The sequence below is a fragment of the Rhineura floridana genome, chromosome 11, assembly GCF_030035675.1.
Source record: "Rhineura floridana isolate rRhiFlo1 chromosome 11, rRhiFlo1.hap2, whole genome shotgun sequence".
In the NCBI taxonomy this organism is placed as follows: domain Eukaryota; kingdom Metazoa; phylum Chordata; class Lepidosauria; order Squamata; family Rhineuridae; genus Rhineura; species Rhineura floridana.
In genome coordinates this window covers 43,532,790-43,549,437 of record NC_084490.1, presented here as the reverse complement: position 1 = coordinate 43,549,437, position 16,648 = coordinate 43,532,790, and the positions used below count along the sequence as shown (strand labels likewise).

General features: G+C 41.7%; 1 protein-coding gene across 2 annotated transcripts in view; it reads left to right on the top strand.

Annotated features, from left to right (window-relative positions):
- IGF2BP1 (insulin like growth factor 2 mRNA binding protein 1) overlaps positions 1 to 16,143 on the top strand; it is a 92,291-nt gene extending 76,148 nt beyond the window's left edge. For both annotated transcript variants that reach the window (XM_061589301.1, XM_061589302.1), the window contains 4 exons: positions 787 to 861; positions 2,222 to 2,353; positions 6,265 to 6,378; positions 8,850 to 16,143. In XM_061589301.1, the coding sequence (XP_061445285.1) occupies positions 787 to 861; positions 2,222 to 2,353; positions 6,265 to 6,378; positions 8,850 to 8,942 (414 nt within the window). In that variant the 3' untranslated portion in view covers positions 8,943 to 16,143. The remainder of the gene's footprint in view (positions 1 to 786; positions 862 to 2,221; positions 2,354 to 6,264; positions 6,379 to 8,849) is intronic.
- Positions 16,144 to 16,648: the final 505 nt, after the last annotated feature.

Sequence of the window (16,648 nt, the reverse complement as noted above, 5' to 3'; positions counted from 1 at the left end):
TTTTATCTCTCTGGGCAGTACAGTGCTAACCACACTCGCACACATACCTCTCTCATTGTTGTCATCACATGGTGTTAGCGTGGCTGGTTGGAAACCAGCAGGACAACTCTATATTTTTTAAAAGGCTTTTCCCCCCAGCCCAACATGGGGTAGGGCTGTAGTTCAGTGGTACAACATCTTCTTTGCATGCAGAAGGCCCCACGTTCAGTGCCTGGCACCTCCAGGTAGGGCTGAGAGAGGCCCCTGCCTGAAACCCTGGACAGCTGCTGCCAGTCAGTGTGGGCATTAGTGAGCTAAATGGACCAGTGGGTATAAGGCAGCTTCCTATCTTCCTACCATCCTGGGATTTTTCTTCAGTATGCTGTCGGCCTCCCTCTTCAGTCCATGTCCCTGCCACCAGCTCAAGTCCAGTCTATACCTCTGGCTGCCTATAGGCAATGTAGGAACCTGCCTTATACCATCTAGCTCAGTATAATCTGCATAGACTGGCAGTGGTTCTCTGGGGTTTCAGGCAGGAGAGTATTTCCCAGCGCTAGCTGGAGATGCCAGGGACTGAATCAGGGACCTGCTTTTTGCACGTCGTCCTCTTACCAATGAGATCCTGCCCTTCCCCCACTGATGATGCACTTCTTTTTATTCCTGCATCTCTCTTGCCTTTAGGAATGGATGGATCATCCTTTGCCCCAGCTCAGTCTGAACTAGGTGTCTTGGGAGGGGAATGGACTCCACACACAAGCTTTGCTGATAAATTGCTTTATCTCCTGTTCTTCCCCTTGCATCCTTCAGATTGCTCCTCCAGAGACACCAGATTCCAAAGTGCGAATGGTGATAATCACTGGACCACCAGAAGCCCAATTCAAGGTTTCTTTCTCCCATTTTTGCATGCATGATTTTTGCACACGTGTATTTGAGATTACGAGAATGGCCTTCTTTATTTACAAAAATGTAATTCTGATTTCACATTATGCTTCTGAATACCATTTGTTGGGAATTGGAGGTGGGGTAAACACTGTTGCGCTCAGGTCCTGCTTGTGGGCTTACCATAGGTATATGGTTGGACACTGTGAGAACAGGGTGTCGGACTAGATAAGCCTTTAGTCTGACCGAGCAGGGTTCTTCTTAGGTTCTTACATTACACAAAGCAATGTGCAAGTAAAAATAAAAGCATAAAACTTCAATATCAAAATAAACGTCAGCTGAAACACATCAGCAGCCATTTCCAAAGCCGTTTCAAAGGGGTTGGATGTAATATTCCATGTGTGGTGGAACTGTTTTAAAACACGCTTCCCCTGCATTTCAAGGCATTTGTTGTCAGAGGAGTTAATGTGTGTGCTAAAACATTGCCACCATATTCTTATTGTTACATCCATAAATCTAGAACCAATTTCTAAAGCACATTTAAAGAGCAGCATTAAGTAATAAGATTAATCAATGTGGAAAGATCTGCTTAAATAGAAAACATTTTTTCTTGAAAGGCTTAACATGAGCAGGCAGATTGGGAGGTGGGTCTTTCTTAAAATGTGAGATATTCCTGCATTTCAAAAGGGAGCAGTGGAGAAAATTCTTTCACTGCTCATCAAAGCAAGCAGAGGGAGGTGTCTTGATCTAGGAAGCTTGAAATGGCTTGGGATTGAAATACATTTATTTCTCAGGCTGTGTTCACAAATTTGTACATACCACCCTTTATATAAAAGTATATACCTTGCTTAGGGTTCAGACCAGGTATCAACACCCTCAAATGACTATCAAGGTCCCAGCTCCTCTGCAGCCTCAGCCCCAACACCTGTCTTGGGTGCCAGTTGGCAGCTGGGCCTGGGTGTCACCATTTCCCACAATGCCCTGGAGCAATGCTATGTTGGGGGCATTTGGGGAAATCAAAATGGTGGTTTCCAGCCACCCAACACTGATCAGAGCACAGCTGCTGCTGCCTGCCACTGCCAAGTAAGCCTGCCAGGGTTTACCTATGTAGGAGGGTTCTCTATGCCAAGGACTCCCTCAAAACCTGAGCTGGCCCTGACAAGGAGGATCATGTTCACTGAACATATGTGGGAAGAGATTCCAGAGTTCTTTGCCCTGCTTTGTAGACTGGAAGTAATAGATAACACTTGTCTTAAAGTATAACCAGTGCTAAGTTGTGGGATGAGACAAGGCCAGGAATGTCCCCAGGAAGTGGTAGTTTAATAGCTCCCTGGTTTCTTCATTTCCTCCCCATTTCCTTCAGGCTCAAGGGCGGATTTATGGCAAGCTTAAAGAGGAAAACTTTTTTGGGCCCAAAGAAGAAGTGAAGCTAGAGACGCACATCCGAGTCCCTGCTTCAGCCGCAGGGAGAGTCATTGGCAAAGGAGGCAAAACAGTGAGTGAATGGTTGGTCCTGCCAAGGTTTGCTTCAGAGACAGACCACTGAGAATGTCATGATCCAAGATGGGACATTAAATGATGTGGAGTGTATATCGCTTGATGATGAAGTTGGTGTTTGATTATTGATTATTATTTATTTAGATCCTACAGATACACTAGAAGTGAAATTTGGAGGAATGTTTCATACTTCACACCTGCAAAAAGTTTGGAGGAGGTTTCTTATGATTTCTGAACCAGCATTGTCTGACAAAAAGTGGTTTGCAAGCAGATCTGAAGTAGTTTTGCCAACAACAATTTGGGCAAGCTGTAGATTGGTGTTACATCTGAATTGAAAACCCATTGTTTGAGATGATGCTCTGCCCTTGCAGGATAGTATTTGGGACAGTATCCTGAGATTTGTGGGGTTGGCAGGGGAAGAAAGAAACTTCCAAAACCATAGTTTGTCTGTATGTCTGGAACACAGACCATGGCTTGGAATTTCAACTATGGTTAGTGCAAATCATGATTGCATTTGTTGTTGCTGTTATGTGCCTTCAAGTCGATTAAGACTTGTGGCGACCCTATGAATCAGTGACCTCCAGTAGCATCTGTTATAAACCACCCTGTTCAGATCTTGTACATTCAGGTCTGTGGCTTCCTTTATGAAATCAATCCATCTCTTGTTTGGCCTTCCTCTTTTTCTACTCCCTTCTGTTTTTCCCACCATTGTTGTCTTTTCTAGTGAATCATGTCTTCTCATTATGTGTCCAAAGTATGATAACCTCAGTTTCATCATTTTACCTTCTAATGATATTTCTGATTTAATTTGTTCTAACACTCAATTGTCTTTTTCAGCGTCCATGGTAGCCGCAAAGCTCTCCTCCAACACCTCATTTCAAATGAATTCATTTTTCTCTTATCCACTTTTTTCACAGTCCAACTTTTACATCCATACATAGAGATCGGGAATACCTTGGTCTGAATGATCCTGATTTTAGTGTTCAGTCAAGTTGGGAGGTGAATGACCCTCTTTGCATTTGACGACCTTTTCTAGTTCTCTCATAGCTGCCCTCCCCAGTCCTAGCCTTCTTCTAATTTCTTGACTATTGTCTCCATTTTGGTTAATGACAATGCCAAGCTATTGATAATCCTTGACAAGTTCAATGTCCTCATTGTCACCTTTAAAGTTACATAAATCTTCTGTTGTCATTCCTTTAGTCTTCTTGACGTTCAGCTGTAGTCCTGCTTTTGTGCTTTCCTGTTTAACTTTCAACAGCATTCGTTCCAAATCATTATGGTTTCTGCTAATAGTATGGTATTGTCTGCATATCTTAAATTATTGCTATTTCTCCCTCCAGTTTTTGCACCTCCTTCATTTTGGTCCAATCCACTTTCCATATGATATGTTCTGCATATAGACTAAACAAATAGGGTGATAAAATACACCCCTGTCTCACACCCTTTCCAATTGGAAACCAATTGGTTTCTCCATATTCTGTCCTTACAGTAGCCTCTTGCCCAGAGTATAGGTTGTGCATCAAGACAATCAGATGCTGTGGCACCCCCATTTCTTTTAAAGCATTCCGTAGTTTTTTGTGATCTACTCAGTCAAAGGCGTTGCTATAATCTGTAAAGCACAAGGTGATCCGTTCAATTATCCAATGTATGTTTGCAATCTGATCACTGGTACCTCTTCCCTTTCTAAATGTAGCTTGGACATCTAACATTTCCTACTCCATATATAAGACCATTTATTGTAGGATCTTGAGCATTAGTTTACTTGCACAGGATATTAAGGCAATAGTTCGATAATTACTGCATTCCCTGGGATCCCCTTTCTTTGGAATTGGTATATAGAATGCTTCCAGTCTGTGGGCCATTGTTTAGTTTTCCATATTTGTTGACAAATATTTGTCGACAAATATTTGTCAAAATGTGGACAGATTCAGTCTCAGTAACTTGTAGCAACTCTATTGCTATGCTATCTGTTCCTGGTGATTCGTTTCATCCAAGTATTTTAAGAGCACCTTTCACCTCTAAAATTTCTAAAATTTCTGGTTCTTCATCATACCATTCCTCCGTGAATGAATCTGTCATCCTTGCATCTCTTTTATATAGTTCTTCAGTGTATTGCTTCCATCTTCCTTTTATTTTATTTTGGTCAGTCAGTGTGTTCCCCTGTTGATTATTCAACATCCCTACTCTTGGTTTGAATTTCCCTTTAATTTCTCTAATCTTTTGGAATAGGGCTCTTGTTCTACCTTTTTTATTTTCCTCTTCTATTTCTATGCAATAGCTATTGTAATAGTTCTCTTTGTCCCAATGTACTAGTTGCTATACTATTGCATTTAGGGTTCTGACCGTGTTTTTATCTCGTTTTGCTTTTGCGCTCCTTCTTTCTTTAACCATTGAGTTTCTCTCTTTTCAACTAGAGGTATTATCTTTTTGCATTCTTCCCTGATAGCGTCTCTGACTTCACTCCATAGTTCTTCTGGTTCTCTATCAGCTAAGTTTAAAGCCTCAAATCTGTTCCTTATTTGATCTTTATATTCTTCTGGGATGTTATTTAGATTGTATTTTGGCATTGTGATTGCTTTGTTGTTCTTCTTTAGCTTTACTCTGATTTTTTATATTACCAGTTCATGATCTGTACCACAGTCTGCTTCTGGTCTTTTTTTGCAGAAAGAATGGAACTTCTCTATCTTCTGCTACCAATTATATAATAACTTTTATTCTTATATTGACCATTTGGTGATGTCCACATGTGCAGTCGTCTTTTCGGTTGCTCAAAAAATGTGTTTGCAAGAAACAAATTATTGGCTTCACAGAATTCAATAAGTCTTTCTCCTGCTTCATTTCTGTCTCCTAAGCCCCATTTCCCCACAATTCCTAGTTCTTCTCTGTTCCTTACTTTTGCATTCCAGTCTCCCATGATTATCAGAACATCTTCTTTTGGTGTGTGATCAATTTCTTCCTGTACTTCCCCGTAAAATCTCTCCAATTCCTCCTCTTCTGTGTTTGCTGTTGGAGCGTAGACTTGGATTATGGTTATGTTAATAGGTTTCCCGTTAAATTTCATTGATATCAGTCATTGAGACCTTGCCTTATATCTCTTAATTGCTTTTGCTACATCCCTTCTCACTATTAAAGCAACTCCATTTCCTCTTAATTTCTCATTTCCTGCATAAAATATTTTGTAGTTGCCTGATTGAAAATCCCATTCCAGTCCATTTTAATTCACTCATGCCAAGTATTGTAATGCTGATGCATTCCATTTCTTGCATGACAATTTCTAACTTTCCCTGATTTATGCTTCTCACATTCCATGTTCCTATTGTGTACGTTGTACAACTCTGTTTTTGCATCTGTGCACATCAGCCTCTGGGCTTCCATTTGGCTTTGACCCACTGGTGTCATTAGTCACAGCGCTACTTGTACTTGTGTTTTGTTCTTCCTCAGTAGCTTGTTGAGTGCCATCTGACCTGAGGGTCTCATCTTCCAGCACTATCTCATGTTGTATTTTGGATACTCTGTTCATTGAGTTTTCATGGTAAGAGGTATTCAGAGGTGGTTTACCATTGCCTTCCTCTGAGTTTGGATGCATCTTAGTCTGGTGTCTCAGCTTTGACCATTCCGCCTTGGGTACCCCTGCTAGGAGTCTAGCCTCTTGGTCTAGACTCTTGATGACATTGCTCTCAGCTTCTTCAACACTCTCAAACCCCCTCACCACATTAAGGTGTGCATCCTAGAGGATGGGGTTTGTGTCTTCAGTTACAGAATACCTTGAGCACAATCAAGCTGAAAGTTCTGTTTTAGCCCTGTGAAAGTGGGCCGAGGCTGGACAGTGGGATAGTTCCTGCTGAACTATGGAGACTTCATTTTTAAAAAGTCAAATGCAGTTAAATGTTGCTGTTTTTCCACTTGCAGGTCAATGAGCTGCAGAACCTGACGGCAGCTGAGGTAGTTGTCCCTCGGGACCAAACCCCCGATGAGAATGAGCAAGTCATTGTCAAAATCATCGGACATTTCTATGCCAGCCAGGTAGGGGGCAAGATAGATCACTGGCTTTGGTGCAAGAGGATAGAGGAGAACTATACTAACAGCCATTTTTTTGTCTTCTAGAAGTTGTTGGACTCCGACTCCCATCAGCTCAAACCATCATGGCTAGTAGTCAGGGATGGTGGGAGCTGAAATCCAACAACATTTGGAGGGCACCATGTTGGAAAAAGCTAGTTCAACTCTATTTGAAGAAGCCTGCCCAAGTGCCCCCCTCCCTTTTCCAGTGAAATCCGGAAGAAAGATTGGAAGAACCCACTTCCAGGTTTAAACAGCTTGCTGTTACGTCCAACAAGGACAAACTGTAGTTAGTTTGATCTATAGTTTATTGACACAAGCCGAGATCAGCCAATGGATTCTGATCCTGGCTTGTTCCAATAAGTATAGTTTAAGCTAACCACAGTTACTGGTTTAGACATAATGAGGAACTGCACTTAGTTTAAACCAGAAAGTGGCTGTTTCCAATCTCATGCAGCATGTGCCAGGGGAGGACAGGGAAGGGCATGAGTGCAAGCCTTAAGTAGGCTCTTTTTGTAGTGCTTAACTATTGTTTTGAGTTATGTTCAAGAAGCTTATGTGCACTTTAAACTGTCAATGGGCATTCTGTAAAGAAGCAGATCCTAGGATCAGCAGTGTCCTTCCATCTTAATTCCCCTCCAAAAGCAAAGGCTGAAGTCCTCAACGTTATGGCAGAAAGTTTGTTTCTCTGTTACCTGCTTTCAGCTTTGCACGAAAATCTGAATTAAAAAAGCAGGTTAAATTATGCAGAAGGAATTCTAGGTGCATTTTCTCTGCATAATTTATTCTGACCACAGATATTTTTTTTAAATAAGCAAATGCATCAGAATATACACTCAAATCTTAGTGCTGGGGGTACCATGAAGCACATATGGGCATGTTGCAAACAATGTTTTATTATTTTGATCTGGTGCCCCTGATACGGATGGTGGCAGACCTATGTGACAGGGTTGAATCACATCCAAAATGCCACTAAGTGGGGTGGAAGAAGCATGGGGGACACTTCCTCTCCCCTCCCATAACTGTTTCATGCCTGATGGGGCTTTGTAACTGAACCCCTGCTTCAGATGTAGCACTAAAGCCAGAGGTCGTGGTTTGTTTCCTCCCAGTGCAAATGGGGAGGAGTGAAGTAGGCACAGTAAGCCATGGTTTATGGGTTACCATGACATTTGAATGGGGCTGATGAAGGAGAACAAACAGCCAAGAGGCAGAAGGCGGATCAAACATCAGTAAGGTAGGGACCCAAGTGGAATCTTAGGTGCTTTCACAAGAGGTGGGCCAGATCCTGCCCTCCCCAAAACGCCATTTGACAGGTAGGCAGGGCCGCCTGCCTATCAAACATCTCATGTTCCTATGACACCAGGTGAAGTGTTTTGCTTGGCCTGCACAGGTGCCACCTAGTCAGCTGATCCAACAGTGCTGCAAGCCCCACCTTTGACAGGGATTGACTCCATATGGGAGCTCCCAAGTAGAACCAATTCCAACGGGGATTGCCTTTGGTGCCGGATATTAAAGGCACTGAATGCAAGCCCTGGTTGCCCAAGAACAGTCTTTTCAGACTCCTGCTTGTTCTTTTGCAGCCAAGTCTTTATCTGCCCCACACCTATGTGATAACAGGTATGGGACAGATGTTAGGCCTATAGGCCAGAGGTTCCCCACTGCTAATGTACACCAACTCCTTGGAGGAAAGGTGGGATATCAATGACTTAATAAATAAGTACATTTTAAAAAAATCTAGAGTTGAGAAAATTGAGAAAGGCCTTTGCAATTGTAATTGATGCCAAAAAACATTTTGTTTTACCATGGTATTGGAAAGCCATTGCAGACCTAGAAACCTTTTCATATTCAGAGCCTACATCACTTTAACTTTCTATATGAGATTTATTTCTTAAGAACATTTATAATCTGCCCTTCATCTGAAGGCCCCAGGGTGGAAAATGTATACAGATGTAAGCATACAGATCATGAAGCACGGGCAGGTTGGTGTGGGAGGAGCAGTCTTTCAACATTTGGGGCCCAAGTCACTTAAGGCTTTACATTTCATCATAAGCATGATATTGGGAAGGTGTTAACCTCTCTCCTTCCTCAGATCTCACACTGATCAATTAGTTTGAACAAACAAAATGCCTGGATTTCTTGTCAATGGAAGGGGGAAGGAAGTGAGGCGGCACTCTTCGCTCCAACAGCTGCTCAAATGTGAGCTGATTTTGCAGACAGGAGGGGGGTGGGAACTCATACACCACAACCACCCTCAATCTGTGGTGCTTCAGATATTTTGGATTATAACTCCCATCAGCCCTAGCCAACACAGCTAATGGGCATTGTAGTCCGAAACATCTGGAGTGGGGGGAGGCTGGCTCACCCTATTAGGCTAGCACCTCTGCTATTAATCTGTATGCCCTTCCGCTCTCCCCCCCCCCCAATCTTTTTATTTCCAGATGGCACAGCGCAAAATACGTGATATCCTTGCTCAGGTGAAACAACAGCATCAGAAGGGACAGAACAGCCAAACACAAGCACGAAGGAAATAGGAAGTTGCTCTACCCCGGGTGTGTGAGAGAGGAGAAAGAGAGAAAGGGATGGACGAACGGATGACATTGACAATGGATGAAACAAAGCCAAGCAGAAAGAGTGATGAGCTGATGCAGAACCCTAAGAGTGGCTGGGAATCAGTTTACCATAGGCGGGTATTAGTAACTTTCTTGTAGACGGGTGACTTAATGTCTTATGAGCCAAAGGCAGTTTGATTGGCTTTTCAGGCATGCGGGGTATGTGTGTGTGTGTATACATATATATATATATATATGCACTGTATATATTCCTCAAACATGCAGCATGTGTATATATATGTGTGTGTGTGTGTATACATATGTGTGTGGGTATACACACACACGTACACACATACAAATATTTGAGGGGTGGGGAAATTGGATTGGCAACGGAAAAAACTGAATCAAGCCCCATAGTCTGTTTCAATCAAGCAGTGTGTGAGATTGTCAGAGGGGCGGGAGTGTTCTCACATGCAGTCTGCTGTGCCTTTACCAGATCAAGGGCAGAGTAAAAGAGTGTAAATCCCTCTCCTCTCTTCCAATCACAAACAATTTTAGGGTTTATTTGAACAACTATCTTCCTGCCCCCCCCCATTAAAAATGTTTTTGCAGTCAGTAGGAGAAGGAAAATTGAGTGGGACCAAATTCCCCAGGGGTATCCACCAAACCCTTTGGATAATCAAGTTCTGTTTGATTATCACACCTTGATGCTTGTGGAACACAGTGCACTTTGGGAGGGGGACTGGTTGTCAGAATTTTCCTTCCATGTAGCTGTGTCCAGTGTTTGGACCCAGGAGAAGGTGCTTGGGTTGGCATTGCCATTGTAATAAAGCAGCCCAATTATCTGTTCGCATGGCTTGCCATGCGTTGCATCCAGCGTCTTCATGTTGCTTGGCAGTCAAGGCTGCTTAGTTAACAGTGTGACAGGTTCCATCTCTAGGTGTAGAATGCATTCTGCTCCATACCAATTTCCAGAAGTGGAAATTGCTCCCAGGAGTTCTGCAATCCTGTTTGTTCCACATGTCATGTTCCACGTTGCTGCAGCCACTAGTACAGACTCTCAGTAGCTTTCCCAAACTGGATGCCTGGAAAGATTTTTTAGATTGCATCTCCCATCATCCCTGACCATTGGCCATACTGGCTGGGGCTGAAGGGAGGCGGAGACAAAACATCTGGAAGGCACCAAGTGGGGAAAGATGACTTACAGGCTGCTGAAGTAGACTGAAGGGTGTATCTGGACCCACATGCCCTCAGCTACATATCCCTGCCTAGAAGTAAAACCCACTCCAACTTTTCATCCCAATGGCATATACATGTTGAGAGGCTTCCTGTCACTTTAAGGAAAAAAAATTTTTGAGCATAGAATTATTTCTACACATTAATAGGGTTTCCTCCCCTTTCTTTCTTAGATATTGTCAACAGGTAGGGAGGGTTTGGTTCTTCGAATTGGCCACATAATCCCAGTTGTCCTGAAAACAAATAAAAGTGGGGAGGGAAAACAAGGCAATAATCTTGTTGTATTTTCAGTAATCTCTTCCCTAAAAACCACACAATGGCTCAGTTCAAACATTGTTACCAAACCATGGTTTGCAGTAACCATAAATGAAAACCCAAACCATGGTTTGAGCTTCCAAATATATAGACAAACTATGCTTTGAAATTGCTTGTCTGATTTTTATCTATTCCCTGCTTCCGTTTCTATGGTGCCAGGGCTTCTGGAGTTAGAGAAAAGGCTTGTAACTATGGTTCAGCAATTCAGACAACATCTCAAACTATGGTTTGCAAACCCACTTTAAACCAGGCGTTCTGATTTTGAATTGCTGATATATTACAAAACACAATTTGTCAATGAAGGTATATCAAACCAAAGTTCCTTAGTCTGCAGTCCCATTCCCATTTACCTGGGAATAAGCCCAATTGAACTCGGTAATACTTCTGAATGAACATATATAAGATTGTACTGTTAACCATGGTTTGGTGTGATGTCTGAATTGAGCTACTTTCCTTGATAAGTCTCCAGTTTCCTTAATTAATTAAGGAAAGAAGTACATTCTTTCTACCTCTCTCTCTCTCTCTCTCTCTCTCCCCAACCCCCCTGGGTATTTTCACTTGTTAAGCCAGGGAAAGTATTGGAATAATTAGACTATCAAGCAATGGGAAAGCACCAAGTTTTAAATCCACCAAAGACACAAATCCTTAAGTAGCAGTCATGGTGGAATGAATTGTTAAACATTGCTGAACAAAAAAAACAATTGTGGCAGTGTGCCCTAGAAAATTATAGTACTAATGAATTATCAAGTCACGAGATGCAAATATCTCTAGTTCAGTTAAAATAAATTAAAAAGCTGTGGGTTGGATCCAGAGGAGCTTCCTCTGATGACAAAAACATCTCTTGATCTAAACCCAATTCAGTCTGGCTTTTTGTTTTGTTCTCTTTTTATTTGCAATATTTTGTAGGAGACGCACAAACTTAGTTTTTGTTTTGTTTTTTACATCATCTGATTCTTGTAAAAATCCAAGATTGCAACCAAATTTTAGTCATGAAGAGCAGGTATGGCTAAGAAAGAGTTTTAATGTTTGTTGAAAACATGAGATTATTTTTTTTAACCTAATTGGTAAGGTAAGGCGGTTTTGTCTTTTTTTTTAGAAAGATATTTTAGACTCCATTACCACTTCCTTGATTTTGTGGGTGTAAATTTTGATGTGGCAGTCCAAACCACAGCAAAACAAAAAAAATCCCCATTTCAAACGTACACATCTCTACATCATCCCTGTAATTCCAATAAACATCTCATGATTTATGCTTCTGGCTGTGGTTGACATACCCCTTCCGCCAGCCGGCCACTCTCCAGAGAAAAATTAAGCATGCTTAAGTCCTAATGAAATCAGTGCGTCTTAAGCATATGTGATATGCTCAGGAATGTCCCTGCCTAGAGACTTTAAAGAGATTTCAAGGTCTTTGCTATGGAGCAGGTGGATTGTGTACTGCAATCCAAATGTTCCTTTATAAAGGGCATTTGTGTTCCATCCAGCCCTGTAGAATCTCTGGGGAATAGCCATCTGCTTCCAGGTTCTGCTGAAGAGAATCTATAGTTGCCCCCTGTTCACCTCTGTAAATTACCTATTGCTCTAGCGTAGGCTTGTCACCAGCTGGTGGTAAACGCACACAGCAGCAGCCTTGAGTGGGGTGGCAAGAAGCTGTTTTCATGGACCTCTCCCCGCTTGGAGTCCTTGTGCCTCAGGATACAGTGAAGAGGAGCGCAAGTCACACAATGGCGACATTGGAAAAGCCTCTGTGTGCCCTTGATTGCCAGTCCCCAAGGTTGCTTCTGAGGAGCTTAATAGTTACCTTTTGCGAAAGCAATGGAGGGCTAAAAAAATCCAGTGTGTGCACAACTCCTTCGATTCCATGATGTGTCATAGCCTGGCTTTAAAACACACCAGGGGGGTGGGGAGAAAAGAAATTGGTTGACCAATTGGTGCAAATGACCCCCAGACCTCTTGCCCCCCAGAATCCATGATTTGAAGCCACACGCTATAAGAATTAGATCTTCAAATCCCCTTTTGTTAAAGTGACCATCTTCCAGAGTGGTCAGGGTTTCTGTCCATTTCCGAAGCTTCTCCTATCTCAGTGTTGCATTGCTGGGGGAGGTCTAGATGGGGACTGCACCTGCTGAACTTCCTTTAGTGCTCTTAAAGTGGGCAGAAGCTCTGTCACTTTGGGATAATGTTGCCCTGCTTTCAAGGAACCTCAGTGCTTAGATATACCAAAAAGAAGGAGGAAAGAGATGGCTGTCGTGATCCAGAGAATGTGAAGGCCGTGTTGCTGCTCAAACAAACAGTGGCCAGTTGATGAACAGTGCCCACAACACAAGCAAGTGTGTTGCATGGGCATCCTTATGAGCTTCTTTGTGCATTACCCTGTTAATGGAAAGCGGAGCAGACTTCCTGCACCCAGTATAGCAATTCTTTATGTGGATGCTGGGGTGGCCACACACAGTTCACCTTCTATGGATCAGGGCAAATGGCTCTCTCCTTGATCTTAACAATGTTTAAAATGGGTGACTTGCAGTACAAACCTGTATGTGCCTACTCTGAGTAAACCCACACTGAGCTCAGTGGGATTTACTTCCAGCTAAGCATGTATAGGATTGCATTGTCAGGGGCCTTGCCTCCAGGTTAAAATGACTGGCAGGGTACTGTTGTATAAAACATATCAATGTGTCTGAATCCCACCCCAGGGAAAAGGAGTCCAGTATTAACAGAAGGTTAATGTTGAACAAGGGCTCATAGGGATGTTTGGATTTTTTCCTGAGGGTTGGAAGAGGGAAAAGCTGGGGGGATGAAAATGAAACAAAAAGTAATTTCTTGAAAATTGGCATGATTAAAAACAAACAAACAAATTAAATACCCCCTCCTCCCTATTTTGGAAAACAGAAAAAAAATCTTTTCTGCCACAGGAATATTGAGTGTCTTTATGAGGCGATACCAAATATAGACATCAGAAGAATGTAATGTGGTTACTGATCCCAGTCACTCTTATGCGAACTTTAAAAAGAAAGAAAAAATGTGTAAAATATATATATATATAAATATATACAATGGATTTGTGAGTATCTGTGAAGGACAGGAAATTGCCTGCCTGGCAGCCAGAACCCCGAACAAAGATTTGTCTCTGCATTACATTGGGCATCTGATGGGTTAATCTGGCCATTCCCCTAAGGAAATCTCCCCCCCCCCCATAGTGCTTCAGATAGCTTTGAACTCAGGGAAAACCAGTGCTAATCCTTCTGTGATCTGGATTCAAAATTGTTTTGCAGTAGTGTCATCAAAAGTGTGCTGCTGTGTGAGCGTTAACCTGATGCACTGCAGGCCTGACTCACTATTATGCATCAGTGAGTCCTGGGTGGCAGGTCTCTCTTGCCATGCCCATTCAGTAGCAAACAGTGATTTAACTCCAGGTTATTGGGCATAGGATTGCAGCCTGATAGCCTGATCCTACGCATGCTGAGTTCCAACACATTCAATTGGTCTTACTCCCAAGTAAGTGTACATAGGATCTCTGCTTTCATGGCATTTTATGCACCCATTATTTGCTTAACGTTAAAAGAACAGAACAAGCTTTGGACACCTTTGCAGAGAAAATTGGGGGGGAAATTAGCAACCCACAAAAATGAGTTTTCTCTTGCACACATGTCATCAACCTCAGGGCAGTTTTAAGTAATGGGCATGGACAGCAACTAGCCTGGGAGGAATCATTGTATATCCTGGGCAAATAGCAAACTATATATGGTCTTATTCAATTGATGGAACAGCATGTCCAAACATCTCATTCCATTCAGAGGCAGCTGTGACAGACCTTTTGATTAGAATATGGAGATTCTGAAATAAATTGATTTCTGGGTTTTAAGCTCTCTTACTTGGGAATAAAATTCTATTGAAATAATTGAAATTTAGTTCTGAAGCCTAAGGAATGGGATAACCTGATTTTTGAGGCTAACACCATGATCTTAAGTAAGTGCATTGATACCAATATATATTTAGGATCATGCTGTTATTTTAAATGGATCAAATTTTGCCAAAGAAGAGGCCACTCTCTTTGTGATGAAACACACATATATTAGCAGAGACAAGCCTTTTGTTCTATTTTGACTGCTGCATGTCCAGATTTAACTAATTGAGACTGGGTCTGTCTTGTCCCACCACAAAAGCCATGACATCCAGGAGTGACAGCAGGCAAATCCAGTTCCAATGTATTTTCATGTGCCTAATTCTCAACGGACAACTTTGAATTTTAGATTGAAGCGGCTGCATGGATCTTGCTGTTTACACTGAAGCAGTTTCTGTCCTTTTTATTCCTTCCAACAAAGATGTGTGCAGAAAGGTCAGGCATTGCTGTGTGTTCTAAGGGAAAAGGATGGGTAAAATAGAAAAAGAAAAATGAGAGAAAAATGTGGGGGGGAAAAAGCTACCTCAAGGTATGAAGTTACCTCAGCAATTGTTTTGTTTTTGGGCTTGCTGATATTTTATATAAAAGCTGATAGTCTTGAATATTTTATTTTTTTAATGAAAAGAGAAGTTAAGTTTCATAATTTCTTATGAGCCAGAAGTTGTTATGCAGGTCGGCAGTGTTATGAGCTCTCTATGGAGAACGACAGAGACTTCAGACGTAGCGGAAAAGATGGCAGATCTCTACCCCCACCCTTAAATTAACAATTTAATTTTTGCCTTACTACAAGAATTTAATAATAATTTTTGCCCCCTCAAAAATATGGCCAATTTAGGATCTGTACCTTTTAATCACTGTGTTCAAATTGTTAAAAATGTGTATGATTAGAAGTCACCCTCCAAAAGGCATCTAAGTGATACAAACACAATTTGTAGCCTAAAGACTGGCTTAGTCTAAGTTCACTTAATTTAGATGTTAGGGTGACTTTACTTGATCAGTGCAGGTGGTTGTAGCTCTGTGGGTGGTTACCTGGGTTAGACTGCAGACCTGTTTATTCTCTCTGGATTTGGATAATGGTGGGTTTTGCTGTATAAAAAGTGGTATTTCTTAGGCATGTTTTTCATCAGTAAGTGTTGCTGAAGTGCTGTTTGCACCGATGATGGTACTCTAGCAACAAAATGTAATGAGAAGTTTCTTGAAAACAGCTGGCCCTTGGTTGATTCTCTAGGAGAGGGAACTAATAGCCTCTCCAGTTCCACAGGACCAGACCGTGCTTAATTTATACATGCAACCATGGAAGAGAACCACCAGAGACAAAACATGGGAATCAGGTTCTTTGATGGCATAAAGTCACATCATTGCAGCAAAGCCAGTGAAATCAAAATGGAAGTTTTAAGTTCATTTAAGATTTGAAGGCTAGCTGCTGAGGCTCTTACACAGATTTGGAATAAACCTATCAATCAGAACCAACTCTTGACCTTATAAATATTTGGCCCTCTTTTCCGCTATGGTGCTGTAACATATTCTACAAAGATTACCTCAGTTTTACTGAGGAGAAGCAGGCCGTTATTTTTTATTTTTATTGTGTGTGTTTTTTTAAGAAAAGCAATGGGAGCAAATTTTTGAAGTTTTTGTACCTTCTCAACCCAGGCTGACACTATTTGAAATGTTTGTGGAATTTGTTTTTAAAAAAGAAAGTTGCATTTGCTACTCTACATTGCACTTGGAGCAGAGAACCCTTTCTGAATGTACTTTTCAACACTCAGTGGTTGTAAATGAATTCACAAGAGGCCAGCTTGACATTGATTCTTGCCGAGAGGCTCTTTACCCATATACAAGCTGGGAATTCTGGGTTCTTGAGGGCTACTGTATTGGGCCACTCAGTGTGTACTTTTTTTAAAAAAAAGTTACTACCCTTTTTTTGTAGAGATTAGAGATTGGGAAAAACAACTCCCCAACCACCCAACTTCTAGAATAATTAAAAAGTATCAGTTTTTTTTCCCTTTAGACAACAAACCCAGTTAACCATACTGCTCTCTAATTTGCTTTTCTGACTGGAAAACATTGATATTAGCCCATGATGATAAATGTTTTTTGGCCCTTTTAGAAGCATAGAAAGTTGCAAGATGCTCTCTTATTATGAAAGAAACCAGAAATGGGTTATAAATTAGGAAGAAAAGGACAGGAGAGTATTGCTTCAAATGCATCATTTCAGGGGAATTGCTAGGTCCTTAAAAAT